Source organism: Eurosta solidaginis, chromosome 4 (assembly GCF_040869045.1).
Source record: "Eurosta solidaginis isolate ZX-2024a chromosome 4, ASM4086904v1, whole genome shotgun sequence".
NCBI classification, from domain to species: domain Eukaryota; kingdom Metazoa; phylum Arthropoda; class Insecta; order Diptera; family Tephritidae; genus Eurosta; species Eurosta solidaginis.
Window position 1 is genome coordinate 224,061,829 of NC_090322.1, and position 19,902 is coordinate 224,081,730.

General features: G+C 36.1%; 2 protein-coding genes across 2 annotated transcripts in view; both read right to left on the reverse strand.

Moving 5' to 3' along the window:
• Nucleotides 1-1,328: 1,328 nt before the first annotated feature.
• Nucleotides 1,329-4,341, reverse strand: LOC137251019 (uncharacterized). Its single transcript, XM_067784865.1, has 3 exons — nucleotides 3,630-4,341; nucleotides 1,769-2,150; nucleotides 1,329-1,683 (listed from the first exon to the last, which is right to left on the reverse strand). The coding sequence occupies exons 2-3, from the start codon at nucleotides 1,929-1,931 to the stop codon at nucleotides 1,391-1,393; spliced, it is 456 nt and encodes a 151-aa protein (XP_067640966.1). The 5' UTR covers nucleotides 1,932-2,150; nucleotides 3,630-4,341; the 3' UTR covers nucleotides 1,329-1,390.
• Nucleotides 4,342-8,069: 3,728 nt separating this feature from the next.
• The window catches only part of Zdhhc8 (zinc finger DHHC-type containing 8), a 218,518-nt gene continuing 206,685 nt past the window's right edge, over nucleotides 8,070-19,902 (reverse strand). Inside the window, exons 9-10 of the mRNA XM_067784855.1 lie at nucleotides 17,359-17,573; nucleotides 8,070-15,096 (exon numbers count right to left, since the gene is read on the reverse strand). Of these exons, the coding sequence (XP_067640956.1) occupies nucleotides 14,090-15,096; nucleotides 17,359-17,573 (1,222 nt within the window). The 3' untranslated portion in view covers nucleotides 8,070-14,089. The remainder of the gene's footprint in view (nucleotides 15,097-17,358; nucleotides 17,574-19,902) is intronic.

The window sequence follows — 19,902 nt, forward strand, 5'->3', positions numbered from 1 at the left end:
AAGATGATATCGCTACAAGTGATAAGTCAAAAGCGAATAACGAAGCTGCTGCTGGGGAGCCGTGGCCGACGAAACCGACTAGCGTAGCAAGCGCTTGGTATGAATTCCCGAGGTAGCTCGTTCGTAAAATTTTGCCACGAAAAATCTTTGATACTGCAACCGATTTGAGATAGAAACTTGACGCGGTAAAGGACATGTCCCAAGGCCCAACAGCAGAAGCAACTATGTCGAAACGTGCAAGTCTGAATGAAGACAATAATAGGGGTGATATGCCAACAAAGGAGAGGACTGCTGAAGTAGGTGATAGGCCAAATGAAAGGTAACCGTAGGACAGAAAGGAGCAAATTTGTAAAAAGGAAGTTCCTTACCTCCATGATCAGGATGTTCCGAGACAAACCGAGTATGCCGCTGGCATACTTCGATTCCTCGAGGTGGTACAACGGGCTTAAAACCTTGAGATCGGTGGTTCCAAACCTGCAAAGGCAAGACCAAGCACACGGTTTAGTGATTGATAGATTGCAGATTTCTGCGATACCAAATGTAATACCTTGAAGGAATGTGTGCCATACTTTGTGAATTCGGATAATGCCGTAATTTTCTTGAGTGTCTGAACCCAAATATTTCGACCAAGGATTTCGCGTACTTGACGTTTCTCAGCCATGCTAGGGACAGTATTTAATCTGCCAAATAAACCAATAGGCGGGGAATTTATTGCACATGAATCTAGAAGGGCGGCAACATATTTCGTTTGGGTACCTATAAAATATGGGGAGGAATTTTCAGCAGAATAATGTAGTCCTGTTGTTGTTGTTGTTGTTGTAGCGATAAGGTTGCTCCCCGAAGGCTTTGGGGAGTGTTATCGATGTGATGGTCCTTTGCCGGATAGAGATCCGGTACGCTCCGGTAACACAGCATCATTAAAGTGCTAGCCCGACCATCTTGGGAACGATTTATGTGGCCACGTTAAACCTTCAGGCCATCCCTCCCTCCCCACCCCATGTTCCTTGAGGAGCTTGGGGTCGCCAGAGCCTCGTCTGTTAGTGAAACAGGATTCGCCGCGGATAGGTGAGGTTGACAATTGGGTTTGGAGAAGCTATATATTGCGCTGGCAACCTGAAGGGTTGCGCTACACAGCCCCTTGAATCTGGCATTTTAGTCGCCTCTTACGACAGGCATACCTACCGCGGGTATATTCTGACCCCCTAACCCGCTGGGGGTATAATGTAGTCCTCAAACAACTTGGTTGATGTTGCTACCCTTACTGTTCGAAATGAGCAACAAGTCTCATGAATTCAGCTAAAAATGCTTTGTAATCGAGATGGCTCAAAACGTTTTATTCACTCCAATTATGTTTACAACTCAGTGTCAAAAGATTTCGACTAATTAATATTTACAAAACAAAGCGTAAACCATTAAATGGCGGCCGTTCAGTCACACGTTCATTAGCCATTTTTTCAGCGTGTATTGTCATGTCGGTGCGTATTTTTGGTGCACAAATGAAATTCAATTCCTTGACGCTTTCACTCAAATCTATTGGCATCCAACCGTAAAACTCACTGGAAAGGTGTGGTAAAGCGCCTCTGCTACGTCTTTTGCCGCGCTGCATCACGAACTCTAAAAACTTATCATAATCCAATTTATTTTGCTCATGTTTGGCATGCAATTTAGCGGCAAGTGGATGAACTAGAAAATTTCAAAATGAGTTCAAATAAATCTTTATACTGTCGAAATTTGAAATTTTCCCCTTCATCACTGAATGAAGTCATACCTCTTCCAGATGGTACAAATGTGTGATGACCGCGATAATGACGATTTTGATTTTCGATGAGCTCCTTTTCAAAATTATAAGGCAATTCCTTCCTTTGCGGTTGCTCCTCCTCTACATTGTCAGCTTTTTTTATTAAAATTGGTAGAGTTGTGGGTTCGCTCATGGTGGTTCTGGTGGCATGCCACGCGCGGTTAATGTTGCTGTGCGAGCTCTATGTTGTGCCCTCGAAGGCGTTCGCTAACACACTATGCTTGGTCTTGTGCTATGGGGATTTCGTGTTTTGTTAATATTGGAAATGCTAGTATCTTTTGTTCGTATTTTCTTTTGTTGTTTTCAAACTTTTCACATGCCACAAAACTCGGGAACTTGCAAATGACACTAACTGTAAAAGGCAAAGAATGCATTTGTATACAGGTAACATATTTAATGGATTTTTGGGCGGGTTAGTGATGTGTGGCTTAATGCGGCATACATTCAACTTGCTAAGTAATGCTCTGACATAAGATATGTCATCAGAATTAATGGGCGCCTAATCTCCAATTCGGCAAATTTTGGTCGTTTTGTAGTAAAGCAAGCCATTATTTTCTTCTTAGTGATAATTGATACCAAATGAGGGTCAACTAGAGATTAAAAAGTCTTTCTTCACGTGCTTTTTATACTCAGCTGAGCAGAGCTCACAGAGTATATTAATTTTGTTCGCATAACGGTACCCCGTAAGGGCATAAACTAATATAGAGAGATGTAGACTTCTGTATATCAAAATGATCTGGGCGAAAAAAGAAATTCATTCAGCCATGTCCGTCCGTCCGTCCTTCTGTCCGTCTGTCCGTTAACACGATAACTTGAGTAACTTTTGAGATATCTTGATGAAATTTGGAATGTAAGCTCCTGGGCACTCATCCCAGATCGCTATTTAAAATGAACGAAATTGGACTATAACGACGCCCACTTTTTCGATATCGAAAATTTCGAAAAACCGAGAAATACGATAATTCATTAGCAAAGACGGATAAAGCGATGAAATTTGGTAGGTTTGTTGACCTTATGACGCGGAAAAAAAAAATTTGTAAAATTTTGGACAGCGTGGCACCGCCCACTTTTAAAAGAAGCTAATTTAAAATTTTTGGCAAGCTGTAATTTGGCAGTCGTTGAAGATATCATGATGAAATTTGGCACGAACGTTACTCCTTTTACTATATATGTTCTAGATAAAAATTAGCAAAATCGGATCACGAACACGCCCACTTTAAATAAAAAAATTTAAGTCACTTTTATATAAAAAATGTAATATCTTTACAGTATATACATAAGTAAATTATGTCAACATTCAACTCCAGTAATGATATGGTGTAACAAAATACAAAAATAAAAAAAATTTCAAAATGGGCGTGGGTACGCCCTTTGTCATTTAATTTGTATAGAATACTTTTAATGCCATAAGTCGAACAAAAATTTACCAACCCATGTCAAATTTGGTAAGAACATAGCTTCTATGATGATAACTGTTTTCTGTGAAAATGGGCGAAATCGGTTGAAGCCACGCCCAGTTTTTATACACAGTCGGCCTTCTATCCTTCCGCTCGGCCGTTAACACGATAACTTGAGCAAAAATCGATATATCTTTACTAAACTTAGTTCACGTACTTATCTGAACTCACTTTATCTTGGTATTAAAAATGGGTGAAGTCCGACTCTGACCACGCCCACTTTGTCGATATCGAAAATTTCGTAAAATTAATAAAATGCCATAATTCTATACCAAATACGAAAAAAGGGATGAAAAATGGTGATTGGATTGGTTTTTTGACGCAAAATATACATAACTTTAGAAAATAATTTGTAAAATTGGTGTGACACCTACCATATTAAGTAGAAGAAAATAAAAAAGTTCTGCAGGGCGGAATCATTGCAGCAATGCTGTTCGTGTTATTACATATATAAATAAATTAGCGGTACCCGACAGATGATGTTCTGGCACACCCTGGTCCACATTTTGGTCGATATCTCGAAAACGCCTTCATATATACGACTAGGGCCCACTCCCTTTTAAAATACTCATCAACACCTTTCATTTGATACCCATATCATACAAACACATTGTAGAGTCGCCACTGGTCCACCTTTATGGCGATATCTCGAAAAGGCGTCCACCTATAGAACTATGGCCCACTCCATTTTAAGATACTCTTTAATACCTTCCATTTGATACCCATGTCATACAAACACAATCCAGGGTTGCCCTAGGTTCATTTTGCTACATGGTGATTTTCCCTTATTTTGTCTCAAAAGCTCTCAGCTGAGTATGTAATGTTCGGTTACACCCGAACTTCGCCTTCCTTACTTGTTCCAAGTGAGAGTAGTCATCCCTTAACTTCTTTATGGACCGGATCTTATTAATCCAATAATTATTGAACATTAATATCGGCAATTATTCCGAGCCTTACACCAAACATGTATGCTAGGACGTGTAGATATAGATCCCCGTTCGTCGAGGAACAACTTTACTTTTCAATATCATACTCAGATAAAAGTATCACTTGCTGGCTTGACCTATCATATTTGTATAGCAGCTGCTGGGTGAACGATCTCTGCTATATAGATCTTTACCATAAAAACTTACGACTTATTTAGACTAGTGTAACTTCGATGGAAATTCCTTGAAAGGCGGTTTAGTTTGAACATCAGGAGATAGACTCCATACACTGCTTCTTTAAAGTCACGGAAAAATGCGCTTCACTGCGTCGTCCATCTAACGAATAATCCGTTTTAGCTACCCGATCTACCCGACTGAAAATTGAAAAGAGAAATAGAAACTGAAAAATTTTATGAAACAGAAGAATAAAGAAAGTAGAGAGGGAAAAAGATAATAATAATATTAAAAGAAAAGAAAAAATTAAAAGAAAATGAAAGCAGCAATTAAGAGAAAAAAATTAACAATAAGAAAAATAAAGAAAGAATATAAGATAAAGAGACAAAAGGGGCGGGTCTTGTGGTAAATGAGGACAAGAGGAAGTACATGATGGCATTCAAGAAAGAGTCGGCGCATTCGCACTTTGGCAGGCACGTCACTGTTGTTAGATATAAATTCGAGGCTGTGAAAGAGTTCGCTTAGCGGTGAAAACGTCAGTTTATAAATCAAGCAGAGAATAAAATCTAGTCAACTCCAACTGGATTTCAAACTCGCACTGAAAAACGGGACCTTAATAAATGCTTTGAGATCATCGTCCACTGGCACCAGCCAAACACCTTCGTTTGGCCATGCTCCATATCCGATTTAAAAGGGCTAAAGGATGCGATTTGGCATCAATGTATCGATACATAACTTACCACTGACAATAATAAGTAATAACACTGGTTTACAGCCAAAATGAACCAGAGGCGATATTATGAAATTCCGATGTAAAATCACCCCCTGATTTCGAAAATCAAGGTTATTTTTAATTCTATGGTAACGTTTTTGAGATATTTACGAATAACGGTTTTTTCCAAAAAAAAAAAAATTGGGCCCACTTAATCTTATATATCTCAAGAACGAATTGAGCAATTCCAAAGCGGTTTGAAGCTTTTAAAAGGTATAAACACATATGTATGAGTAGGGTACTTAAGTATTAAATGTATATATTTACCTGAATGCTTATTACTTTTGTATTAGTCCATCGATTTTGTTGAATGAAAGCTTTTTTTTTTTTGTAATAAAACAAAGCTTAGGGAGAAAAAAACAAATCTGCAAAAAACTAAAAAGTTTTCGAGATCCTTCCTTCCTCGCAAAGTACAATTTTTTTATATTTTTACCGTAATGATTGTTCGTTATCTTTGAATCTGCAGGGCCTAGCAAAAAGTGTTGTATGCACAGTTTATAGTAAATTTTATTACCTTTTAAAAGCTTCAAACCGCTTTGGAATTGCTCAATTCGTTCTTGAGATATATAAGATTAAGTGGACCCAATTTTTTTTTTTCGCATCCTTTAGCCCTTTTAAATCGGATATGGAGCATGGCCAAACGAAGGTGTTTGGCTGGTGCCAGTGGATGATGATCTCAAAGCATTTATTAAGGTCCGGTTTTTCAGTGCGAGTTTGAAATCCAGTTGGAGTTGACTAGATTTTATTCTCTGCTTGATTTATAAACTGACGTTGTTTTCACCGCTAAGCGAAGTCTTTCCCAGCCTCGAATTTATATCTAACAACAGTGACGTGGCTGTCAAAGTGCGAATGCGCCGACTCTTTCTTGAATACCATCAAGTACTTCCTCTTGTCCTCATTTACCACAAGACCCGCCCCTTTTTATACTCAGTTGAGCAGAGCTCACAGAGTATATTAACTTTGATTGGATAACAGTTAGTTGTACAGGTATAAAGGAATCGAGATAGATATAGACTTCCATATATCAAAATCATTAGGATCGAAAAAAAATTTGATTGAGCCATGTCCGTCCGTCCGTCCGTTAACACGATAACTTGAGTAAATTTTGAGGTATCTTGATGAAATTTGGTATGTAGGTTCCTGAGTACTCATCTCAGATCACTGTTTAAAATGAACGATATCGGACCATAACCACGCCCACTTTTTCGATATCGAAAATTTCGAAAAACCGAAAAAGTGCGATAATTCATTACCAAAGACGAATAAAGCGATGAAACTTGGTAGGTGAGTTGAACTTATGACGCAGAATAGAAAATGAGTAAAATGTTGGATAATGGGCGTGGCACCGCCCACTTTTAAAAGAAGGTAATTTAAAAGTTTTGCAAGCTGTATTTTGGCAGTCGTTGAAGATATCATGATGAAATTTGGCAGGAACGTTACTCTTATTACTATATTTTTTTTTAAGTCAAATTTTAACAAAAAATTTAATATCTTTACAGTATATAAGTAAATTATGTCAACATTCGACTCCAGTAATGATATGGTGCAATAAAATACAAAAATAAAAGAAAATTTCAAAACGGGCGTGGCTCCGCCCTTTTTCATTTAATGTCTCTAGGTTACTTTTAATGGCATAAGGTAAACAAAAATCTGCCAATCCTTGTGAAATTTGGTAGGGGCTTAAATTCTCGGACGATAACTGTTTCCTGTGAAAAAGGGCGAAATCGGTTGAAGCCACGCACAGTTTTTGTACACAGTCGACCGTCTGTCCTTTCGCTCGACCGTTAACACGATAACTTGAGCAAAAATCGATATATCTTTACTAAATTTAGTTCACGTACTTATCTGAACTCACTTTATCTTGGTATACAAAATGGGCGAAATCCGACTCGATATCGAAAACTTCGATAAACTAAAAAATTTTCATAATTCTATAGCAAATACGAAAAAAGGGATGAAACATGGTGATTTGATTCGCTTTTTGACGCAAAATATTACTTTTTGTAAATGGGTGTGACACCTGCCATTATTAAGTAGAATAAAATGAAAAAGTTCTGCAGGGCGAAATCAAAAGCCCTTGGAATCATGGCAGGAATACTGTTCGTGGTATTACATATATAAATAAATTAGCGGTACCCGTCAGATGATATTCTCGAAAACGCCTTCACATATACAACTATGGGCCACTCCCTTTTCAAACCCTCATTAATACCTTTCATTTGATACCCATATCTTATAAACACATTATAGAGTCACCCCTGGTCCACCTTTATGGCAATATCTCGAAAAGGCGTCCACCTTTAGAACTAAGGACCACTCCCCTTTAAAATACTCATTAACACCTTTCATTTGATACTCATATCGTACAAACACATTCTATACTTACCCCTGGTCCACCTTTAAAACTAAGGCCCACTCCCTTTTAAAATACTCTTTAATACATTTCGTTTGATACCCATGTCATACAAACACATTCCAGGGTTACCCTAGGTTCATTTTCCAGCATGGTGATTTTCTCTTATTTGACAAAGGATGAAGGAAAATCGTTCCAAAAACGCCACCCTTGGTCTACACTTTCTGACTCTTATCGGGTTCATGATTAAGAGCGTTTCGAAAATATTTCAGGGGTGATTTTTAAAAAGAAATTATAAAGAAATGCGTTCAAATTTAAGAAAATTTTCATATTAAAAAAAAAATACTCAAATAAAACGAATTGATAGCTGAAGAAAGATAGCAAAGGCAAGTTGCTCCACTTTTTAGTATTACCATTTGTATGTATCCATGAAAAAGACAATTTTGTCTCCAAAGCTCTCAGGTGATTATGTAATATCCGAACTTAGCCCTCTTTACTTGTTTTTGTATGGAATTTATCATTTCTGATGCAGAGAAACGTCAACGAGATGGTAACACCTGAATATAAATTTCATCATGATAAACACCAATTGTTTTCTTTTAAAATTTCACTTCAAACATTTTTTCGCATATTTATTTTCACATTATTTTGTTTTGTTTTTTTCGCTAATTATGCATATGGGCGTACAATATATTTTTTGATTTCAATTTTTTTTGTTTTTTGGAATTTTATAATTATACATACAAGAATATAATTCCTTACACTTCATAATTACAATTCTATTAGTTCTTACAGTACTTTGCTATGTTTTTATTTTATTTTTATTTTAACTATAATATATTCTAGTTTCAATTTATTATGATAACTTTACCTTTAAGGTGCTTCAAGTTTTTCTTTCGTTTACTTTGCTAAAATTTACTTGTTTTCCTATAATTTAAATACGACTAATTTTTAAGATGTGAAGATAAAGAATGTTAAAAAGTACGTTTTTTTACAAATTTTATTGCAACTTCTTTTTTTTTGTATTTTTAGTTCATTCACTTTTTTTACATTCAATATTTTTAGTAATGAAATTCGTAATACTAACGATAAATGGCAAAAAGCTCAATTTGTATTTGATTTTTCCGTTTTTCACAATCAAATTATTTTGACACAGCAGCATAAACTCCTTTTAATGTAACTGGGCACGTTCCGTATTATACGGTTAAGTATTGAAAACCATTTTCACTCAAACGTTAAATATTGAACTGCCCAACTATTTATAACAATGACAATAAACTGTGGGTCTAACACCATTTCACCATTTTAAAACTATTTGGACTTAAAAACTTGATTTCGATCATCAAGTAGTTTAATTCGTGAATTTTTCGAAAAAACAGTTTCACATATGAGGAGCTCCAAATCAGAACGCAAAAATTACATACAATCGAATACTTTCGAGAAAATAGAGAAAACGTAATCAAAAAATGTAAGGAAGGTCTCAATCCACAAATCGAAATTTTTAATCCGACTTTTAAGTAAGACCAATTATTCCTATAACTTTTATGAACAGTCTGGAAGATAATGTAAAATAAAATGTGGTTATATGTATAAAAATTCGAAAAAAAAAATTTATGTATACTTGTTGCGTTTTGATATGCAACTCCTCATGTTGTGTTTTATTAGACTCGAACTATTGGTTATAATCAAATGTTTTTCATAAAAATTGTATTTAAATTGAAATTTATGAATATTAAAGAAAATATATTTGGATACAAACTTTACAAATGCGGACATCGTGCTTAAAAACTTTTAGTCCAGCACATCTTAGTTAATTTTTATCCGCACGGCTAGTCTGGCTCGCGAATCATCTGTGTTGCTTTACGGTCAAAATCAAACTCGTTTTGATTTTCATGAGGCAGCCAGAGCCATGCAGGTATAGCTAATACTAAAATATTTTCGATAACACATTACCATGTCTCAATGGTATGATTGGCTCATGTCATCGCTTGATTTTATTTTTATCTTTTAACTGGCATAGGGATTGCCAAAAGGAGATGACAAACGCAAAATATATCCAACACATTGCCAAACACTGCCGAGGGGCGACCCCGCTTAGAAAAATTTTCTTCTAATTGAAAACCCTTATTTCTAAAATTTTGATGATGCATCTAATTTAGCATATTATTTTCCCACAACACACAAGAATTTGCAAAGTTTTATGTTTTCTCTCCATTCCATTCGCCTATTACCAACACGCAGATTTAGACAATCTGAACAAAGGTAATTTGTTGCTGTAGAGATGAGCCAACCATATAGTTGAACCATACACATTACCAACCAAATGTAGTTTTCATATATAGCAGCGAACAGAAAAGTAGCATGAAATACTGCTTTTTTAATTTTTTTAATTTTCGATATTTAAAAATAAAACTTCTATGAATTTTGTAGCGGAAATATAGCAAACCATGGTGGAACGATACAAGGTGGCAGCATTATGACATACCTACAAACATAAATAAAAATTCCATGTACTTTGTTTTTGTAAATTCGATGAACCAATGTCAAAATCGCACTGCGCCGGAAGTTGATGTGTCAAATCAAATAAAAAAAGTTTATAATCAGCTGTCCCATGCTGCCATTTTGTATCGTTCCGCCATGTAGCAAACCAATCTCAAAAGCGTAAAGTACGGTCCATATCCGTAACGCTACCCTATAAGTCGGCTCAAGCTTTTGCGGTTGCAAAAAATCAACAGCGTCTGGTGGACCATTGCCGTAGAGTAGATGTGCGAAGTCAGCGCCTGTTAAAAAACGTCTAAAATTGTTAAACGAATCGTGAAAGGGCCCACCACACCAAAGCATCTAAAGTAGTGTGAAACCTGTACCAATAATTTTAGAAAATGGATCCGATTTAGCAAAACTTGACTGCTATACCTTGCTAGAGTGACCGAAATCCCTTACCGCCAATTTGAAGCTCACTGGGAAGATTTGAATATACAGGATCTTAAAATGATGTTTGAGATCTCTTCATATGAACTGCTTAAAAGGCCAATGAAAAATATTTTGCACTGCAATTGATTTATGTATTTATAGGAGGTAAGACCAGAAACCCCAACACAGCTGGTGGGGACACACAAAAATGGTATATTCGTATTTTTTATAGAGCTTCTTCGTTGGTGACTTAAAAGCAAAAATGCAAATTCCTTACGGTGCTCTTGCACCTTCCGCTGAAAGGAAACCTTTATTTTTTTGGAAACAACAAACAAATAAGCAGTCTGTGATGAAGGTGCAACAGCCAACAAAACAAGGAGAGAAAACGAAAATGCGTTTCCACTTCAAAATCACCGATCCATTTTGCCTATTTATTGTGACAGAATAGGAAGCGAGCGAGTACCATGCGATTTTTTTTTATATAAACCCTGGCAGAATGTTTATCACGCGAGTTACTAATTCGATACGGCATTTCTGAAGAAATCACCGTTATTCTTAATTCATATCAGCTTTCGGGAAACATTTCTCCTCTAAAGCGTAACGTCATTTAGATATCAAAGCGATTCAGGATCTAGGAACTATTTCGATATCACTGGAAGTTACTAAAGCGATATGGCGAGAAGTGTTGAGGAAGATAAAATTTTTGTATTGAGAAAGTAACACAAAGAAGATTCATACATACATATGTGAAAAAATCTTTCGAAAGAAGTAGACAAAAACCAAAGACGCCATCTGTGATGCAGAGAGTGAAACAATCGTCAATATCTTGCCAAGGGTTAACATAAAGATCCGCAGTGGAGTTAAGTGTTCCAGCAAAGCTAATGTGATTGTTTTAAGATGCTTATGATAAATTTCAAAGTGGAAAAAATCCAGAAGTACTAGTAATCAATAAGTTTCAGATTTGATTTCTTTGTATTCGATCATTAAAATCCATATTTAATAAATGTTACGCAAATTGTTTTTTTTTTTTTTCAAACAACACCCAAAATCGTGTGTTTCTTGTGTCTAAACTTCTTTGACCTGTTTAATTAAAAAAATTTAAATTTAGCAAAAATCGAGCTAAAGAATTTTTCCGAAAATGTTGCTGAGATTGGTTTGCTTATTTGCGATTAGAAAATTGAGAGGAGTATTTTTTTAAATATCGAAAATAAAAAAAAATTATTTAACTGAGGAAATTTTATAAATATTACCGCTGTTATTTTTCTATTCGCTGCTGTATTTGAGCGGCATTTTTTATTTTTTTTTTTGTAATTGATTCGGATCGCAGTTTTATGTGCAGTTGAAATAAAATATTTAAAAAATCACGTATCCAATTATAAAAAAAAAATTTTTTTCGATGGGATTGTCAAAAGGATATGGCAAACTCAAAATGAAACCAACATATTGGCAACATTTTCTTACACATACAAAAACTGCTAAGTTTTATGTTTCCATTCCATACCATTCGCACCAACATCAATACACAGATTTTGACAATTTGAACAGACATATTTTGTTATTGTACAGATGAGCCAACCATATAGTTGAACCATGTGAAAATATGAAAGTTTTTCGCTCAAATACACTGTGAAAAAATTTATAAAATACGTATGTAGCTGACCAATACTAATTTATTTGCACTAACACATCGAAACTGACTCCTGACTCTGACTCACTATGAGAAAACATGAGTTCCATGACAAATACAGAACTGTTAAGTATATTTGAAAAATTTAAAAATAAATTAGAGCTTTAGGATGAATGTATTATAAAATGACTAAGCTTTCTCTCTCGGGGTTTTTTTTTTTTTTTTTTTTTTTTTTTTTTTTGTTGAACATTTTAAAACTCTAAGCACTATTATAGAATTCGCGTTTTTATATAAATTAATAAAATTATGTTGCACAGTGTTGCATGCACTTTTGACAAACTAAGAGCGGAATCCCATTAAAATACGAAATTACTGTTTTGGAGACGTTTAAAAATCGATGCATCGACAACTGACTAGAATATCACCCTATTTCAGCTGCCACTTTGAGAATGTTTTCGGAATTTGTTTCGATTGAAGAACGCCCTTTCTCAACATTATTAGCATAAACATCACAGGTAATGTCAGAATGTATTGAATTTAAGCTCTGATAGGGCGTTTTTGAAACCGATTTAGAAATGCGGCGTTCTTCAAACGAATTCTGAGATAGAGCGAATTCTGAAATATGGCGTTATTCAAAACTTTTCTGAGATAAGACGTTTTCGAAACGAATGATATTCCACTCAGCAGTCGGTATGTAACACGTTTTTACTAAAAAGTTTTTAGTAAAGTAACAAAAAGTAAGTTAGCTTGCTAGATTTGTTAATTCCCCCAAAAACACGGACTATACCTTTTTCAAGAATTTAAGTATTTCTGAAAACGTCCAATTTACTTAAGAATCCATTAAAAGTACTTCAAAAAATAACCAACTGTAATTGGAAAGGCGTAAAATTTATTTAAGAGTACTCAATTGAACTCGATATAATTCACAAAATATTATAACACGTTGTATTGTCAGTGTCATACAGTTCATACCGTTAAAAATTTGTGAGATCACAATGTGACGTATTATGGCATGCTGAGAATATACGTTACATATTTTAGAAAAAGTTATAAATAAAAAACGTAGTAACCACTTAATTGACCCCCGCTTTTGAAGTTCTATGCAAATCAGCCATAAAAGAGGAAAAAAAAATGATAACAAAAGTTGGCCAGGATTCCTAGGATACATTGAGCGTATACAATTGTTCATACTCAAAATCCACGGACGACGTGTACAAGATCGTCAACTGAAATGCAATTGACTGTTCTGAAGTCTATTTGACGCTGTATCAGCTGTATATGCATATGTGTGTACAGATGCATATTAATAAAACCATTTTAACAATTCATACATTCATACATATACATAGTTATAAAACTTTTACATTAAACGTAGAGTGCTAACTTACATAGCAATTTTTTTTAAATATGTATATTAATTGTTTCTTTTTTTACATTCAAATTTTGTTAATATCGCATAAATAAACATTAAAATCTATATTTTGTTTACTTATTAGCATAAAGTATAGAAGGTAAGTATGTGTAAATGTATACAATATGCATAGGAGGTGTATCTTAGGTTGTGTAATTACATATTTACATTTGGCGATATGGAGCTGTGTTAGCGTTTAGTTGCATTTTGGTAAGGGAGAGTGAGTAGCTATATAATACACAAATGTACATACATTAATAGATGAGTCGTTAATATAAATATCATATATAGGCAAATAAAAAAAACATGATTAAGAAGACTTCACTGCTGCTTTTATATACATACATATGTATTCACATAAATACATATATACATTCAATAATATATACAAATGTATACCTATATATTTTATATTCTTCGACTGGCACGGCTTTCTTTATCCTTCCTCTCTCTCACTCTCTATCTAGAAGAAAGTAGAGAATTTGCGCCTATTTGGCGTATTTGCCGTCATAACTGGCACTGATGCATATGCCGATGGTTCAGTTTTATTTGCTGCTGCAGCTGCAGCATTTGCGACACCTTTTTTGCTACGCGCATATGCTGTAGCTGTTGCCGAAATGGTCACAGAGGCGGGTGGTACAACAACCGGCACAACCACGGGTTATACAGAAATTTCATAATTCATATCGTAAACGCTTGCACGTTCTGGTGTGGGTGTTGTGGTGCGTGCACCACCAACCAAATGTTGTGCGCCTGGACCGCCAATGGCTGATGATGTCATATTGCCACCACCACCACGTCCTTGTTGTTGCTGTTGCAATTGTTGCTGTTCCAAAGTTTGCATTTCCATGGAGTCTGTCATTTCGAGTGCACGCACAAATGACATGGGACGTGTTGGAGTTTGCTTTCGCTTCACCTGAGGTGACGGTTGTGTTTGCATTTGAGTGACGATGCCAGCGCCACTGCCACCTATGCCACCGCCACCACCAGGCCCACATGGATTTGGTGGAAAAACAGGCACACCACCACGTAATTGCGGTTGATAGCCACCACCACCACCAGAATTCGAATTTATCATACCACTTTGTGACGTATGTACATAACTGTTTGATTGTGAGGCATTTGGATTACCAACACCATATGCGCGCATCATATATGTTGGCGCTGATGTCGACGAGGTAGGTGGCATCGTGGTTGGGCTGGTCGGATTGGAACGATATTGCTGTTGTTGTTGCTGCTGATGTTGTGACGCCGGAATATATTCACCTGGTTGATGCATGCGTGAATGTGTCATTATCAATGGATGTGATTGTCCACTGCCACCGCCCACTGTGATGTATTGCGCGTGATGTATGCTATTACCCATTGTACCACCACCACCACTACTGCAAATACCCAATGAAGATGGTGGTAAACCACCGCCGCCACCACCGCTGGCACTGCCACTGCTGCTACTAAAACCTGGTGAGGTATCCTTCCACATGTAAACACCGCGCTGTGGACTACCCGCTAATTCGCGTATATTATCCACAGTGTTGTTGGAGCGTGCATACGTGAGCTCATTGCCGCCCTGACGTACCAGCTCACCTTCGGAGAGAAAACGCCGTTGAGGGCTACCGCCATAGGCCTGTGAAGCCAACACTTGTTGTTGATGATGTGTTAGCGGAGCTGTGAATTAAAAATAGGAGATTAGATAACTTATGTTAAAATATAAAAATGTATAAGATATTTGTATATACAAGTTATTTACATAAATCGAGCTACTTTAACGTGAAAGACGAAAATGCGAAATTTTACTAGGAACTATTTAAAAGCATGATATGTAGAGTTACACACACTCACCCCTGCTGAAGCACTTAGTACCTTAGTGGCGAGGTATTTCCTCATCTTAGAGAGCGAGTCATGATTTGCTACACTAAGATTTCCAAATAGCTCTGAGCTATCGAGCGAAAACATGACATGGCAACTACGTAATGCAATGGCCCCTACGCCCAGAATCTCATGGAACTTTGAGGCGTCCATTGTGGACAGTGCTCTTTGGGTCACAAGGAATCCATATACTGCCCCTGAGTTAGAATTCTGGTTCTGAATCAAAATTTCGTTATGAAAGAACAGTAGCTGGCATGGCCCAACTTCAAGAAATCGATACCAATGGTATGCTACCCCACAATTTTTCAGGCAGAAATCCATGCTATAGATGTATGCGGTAAAGAATATCTACGAAGAGGCTTTTCCTCGAGGAGTATCCTCATTATGTCAGACAGCCTTACATGCCTTGAAGTCTTACACCATTAATTCCAAGCTAGTAGATAAATGCATTGGAGTCCTAAATTATCCGGGAGGCAAAACCAAGGTTGTGTTGGCAAGAGTTCACGGACATCAGGGACATGAAGGTAATGAACAGGCAGACTGGGTGGTATGTGCTCCGCTTATCACCGAAGATCCTGGGTTCGAGCCCCGGCAAAGCAACATCAAAAATTTATAAAGAAATTTTCTCAAGTAGAAAGTTTTCTAAGTGGCGTCGCCCCTAGGAAGTGATTTGGCAGTGTATTTCTGCCATGAAAAGCTTCTCAGTGAAAGCTCATCTGCCTTGTAGATGCCGTTTGGAGTCGGCGTAAAACATGTAAGTCCCGTCCCTCCAATTTGTAGGAAATATTGAAAAGAACACGAGGCAAATTGGAAGAGAAGCTTGACCTAAAATTTGTCGGAGGTTGTCGAGCCTTGTATTTGTTTTAAGCTCCGAGAAACATTTAATGAAATGCCTGTTCAGAAATTCTATACGTAATCCACACCGTGCATCTTCCTTTCTTCCTACAGCTACGACAAAAATCATTTGTTTGATGATTTCGGCGTGTTTTCCCATCAAGCGTGGTGGCCCGTTAATGTTAATACCGCAGTTAGTGGACCTAAGGAGAGACGATTAAGATTAACAAGGAACCTAGGTGGGTTCTCATTTATGCCCCCCTAGATTGTCTGTGCTACAGTGACCATATTTCATTGGATTTTATGGTTAAAATAGACACAAGTCAGTATTTGAAATGGAGTAATGTCACTTAGCTAGCTTAACTAGGCATGTTTAGTGACCTTCATTTGCTTGTTCGTCGCCAGCACAGCTCCCAGGTACACTACTGAACTTGGGGCCCATATTATCGTTCTAACACTCCAAAGGCCCGTTGATTTAAGGACGGTCCACAGCATATTACTACCTTACTGTCCTAAATAGCCTTGATCACTGTTAAGAGTAAATTTGCCACGAATTTCGGATTCTTAGATAGCAGCTATCGAGCGACCTGCTCTATGGGTGTCAGTTTGACCTGAAAGACGCTACAATGGCGCGGCAGCTGCTATACGTAAACAGAGTAACAAATTTTCTGAGAAATCTCATACCACATTGAACTCTGAACATGATACATCAGGCAAGCATTTAAGAAATCTAGGGTAACGAACTGGTTGAATTTCACAAATTTTTACGTGGGACAAGTTTCCTATATAAGGAAGATACAGCCCAGGGACCGATTAAAAGTAGCGATTAAAATCGACAGTCTCAACTCGATTAAAGTACATTCGGCCTTAAAAAATTTTGATCGACTCCATGTAAAGCTGAAGAAAGTTTGCGGGAATGATCCCCAGAATGTTGGCTTGGCAAATTTTTTTTTTTTCTAAAAACAAAAACTGGTAAAACATCAATAACTACAATTAACATTACATACGATTTAATAATTACTTAGTAGTTAAATTTGTCTTGAACATTGATTTTGAGTTAGAAAATTTAATCCGTTCGTTTGTGGCTTTGCCTTTTCTGACTCTTGGATGGCTTAGATTTCGATTTTGAAGTTTTAAATGCACTGATCATGGCTAGCAATTTTTTGCGTTTCTTACGACTTTCATGAAGTGGACGCTTACTAAATTTGCGTTCATTATGTTTCTCACCTTGTTGTTGTTGTTGTTGATGCTGCTGTTGCATCATGGCACGTTGTTGTTGTTGCAACATAATCTGTTGCTGTTGTTGTATAGTTGGCGGTTGTGGATGTTGTGGTGGCAAGCCTGATGTATACTCGTAATATGTTTGTGATGGTTGTTGTTGTTGCGTATTTATACCAATAAAATCGGGTCGTCTCGGTTGGGTGGGCGTACCAGGATTGGATCTTAATCAAAATAGAGAAGAAATTCAAATTATTTTTGCGGCTTAATATAAAAGTTAATTGCATATACTTTTTTGTAGCGATGATTTACAACAACAACAAGCATTAAATTTCATGTAGTTCGAAATGAGTTAATGAATAATTAGTTTTGATTGAAATTAATACACAAACTTTACAGTTTGAATGAAATGTATTTACTTATGTATTTGTTTAGTTAAAGTCGGTTGAAACACGCACTCTTTTATAAAACATAGAAAGCTCGAATTTATGTTTTTACCAAATTAATTAAATGAATATTAATCTTGCAGCACAGTTAAATATAGATTATGTATAAAGCATATAATGTTATAATGGATAAGAAAATATATTATATTTATACAACATTTCCGCGAACATTCCCGTTATGTCATGTTTCTGCGACCTTTTCTGTCGTGTATGGTGGTGTTTGCCAGTTCGCGCAAATGTTCGCCAAAAATCAAAATATTTTAATTTTTGGCGAACATTTGCGCGAACTGTTCGTGCGTGTATGGCGAAATAGCTCATAATCGTAGTAATTTCTGAACGGAACAGACGTGCGCGGAAAAGTAAAATGGACAATAAAAAATTTCTGAGTGAATTTATTGAAATGTATAAATCGTTGCCATAATTGTGGCAAGTAAAAAGCAAAGATTATTGTAATAGAATTAAAAAGAATAATGATTATGCGACTTTAATCGAAAAATTAAAAGAAGTAGATCCTGATGCCTCAAAGGATACAGTTATAAAAAAAATAAGTAGTTTGCGGGCGCAATACCGGCGTGAATCAAAAAATTTTTTGCGATCGTCTCTCTTTTTTTTTACGCTTAATTGCCACAGCGAGCAATATTGCTGCAGCACAGTTGTTTTCCGTATTCATCGCTGTGTGAAAGAGAACTAATGTTCGGCCAAAAGTTCGTATGGTGTATGGCCAAAGCTGCGAACAAGATTGCGGAATGTTCGCGGAAATGTTCGTGTCGTGTATTTGGCGCTTTAATAGACCTGGGTAGTAAGCATTAGTTTAGGAACTTAATTATACTCAATTTCAGAAAAAAAAAAAAGTTATTACTTTGTATAACTATTGGTTGACTTTTCTGAGCTTTTTTCGAATTCAACCGTTTGCTTGGCAATAAAAACAAGTGCGGGTATTCCCCTATGTTATTGTCAAAGATGGGTAGTGTTGACGTCAGCATTGACGATATTGAAAATTGAAACTACGTTCAAATTACGGAAGATGACGAATATTGCAAAGTGTCCGATAATGATAACGAAGAATCAGCTTTCGAGCAAGATATGCAACAACATAAAGTGAGTTTTTCGGAAGCAGCAGTTAAATGCATCAATGATATAGTGGTATGAGTACAATAATGATACCAATCAGGTATCAGATCTTATTAATATGCGGTCAAAAATTGTCAAAATCTATTACACAAAAGAAAAAAAAAACAAACAAGTCTCGACTGTGTCTTTAAACCAGCTCATACAAATTAATAAGTACATACATATCGACGTGCCATACGAAAAGTAACACTTACAAAATTTTTTTCACAGGATTTCTTTGTAAAAAAATTTGAAAGTGTTACTTTTCGTATGGCACGTCGATATTTACAATGTGAATAAATTAATATGTGTGAACTTGAAATCAGCCAGTACAAATTAAATCTAAGTTTATGCTCTGTAATGATTAAAACTTAGTCATTTAAATAAATTCAATGTATTATACCCCAAAAACTATGTTTATTACTGAATTTTTTTTAATTTGAAAACCGCTTGGAAGAGTTAATATTTGGGAAAAATAAACTACCCTTGGGACATTTTGGTTAACTTTTTCGCGATTGTACTGTACTTCAAACCATGGTTCAACTATATGGATGGCTCATCTGTACAACAACAAAATATGTTAGTTCAGATTGTCAAAATCTGCGTGTTGGTGTTATGCGAATGGAATGGAATGAAAACATAAAACTTAGCAGCTTTTGTGTGTAGTAAGATAATGTTGTCAATGTGTTGGTTTCATTTTGAGTTTGCAATCTCCTTTTGACAATCCCATCGACCATGCAATGAAAAAAATTAAATCAACTGATGAGATAAGCCACCCATATAATTGAGCCATGACTTCCAACTCCCAAAAAACAAAAATTATTAAGAAAAATATCAAAATTCCTATCGTCTGTAGCTTAGACCACGTTTACACGTACCTTAATCTACAATAAATCGTCAAAAGATAATCTACTAATTTACATATGTTCCATCCTTGGAAACTAGATTATTTTCTGTAAAATTTTCACGTTTGTCATTTATTTTTTGCTTCCAATTA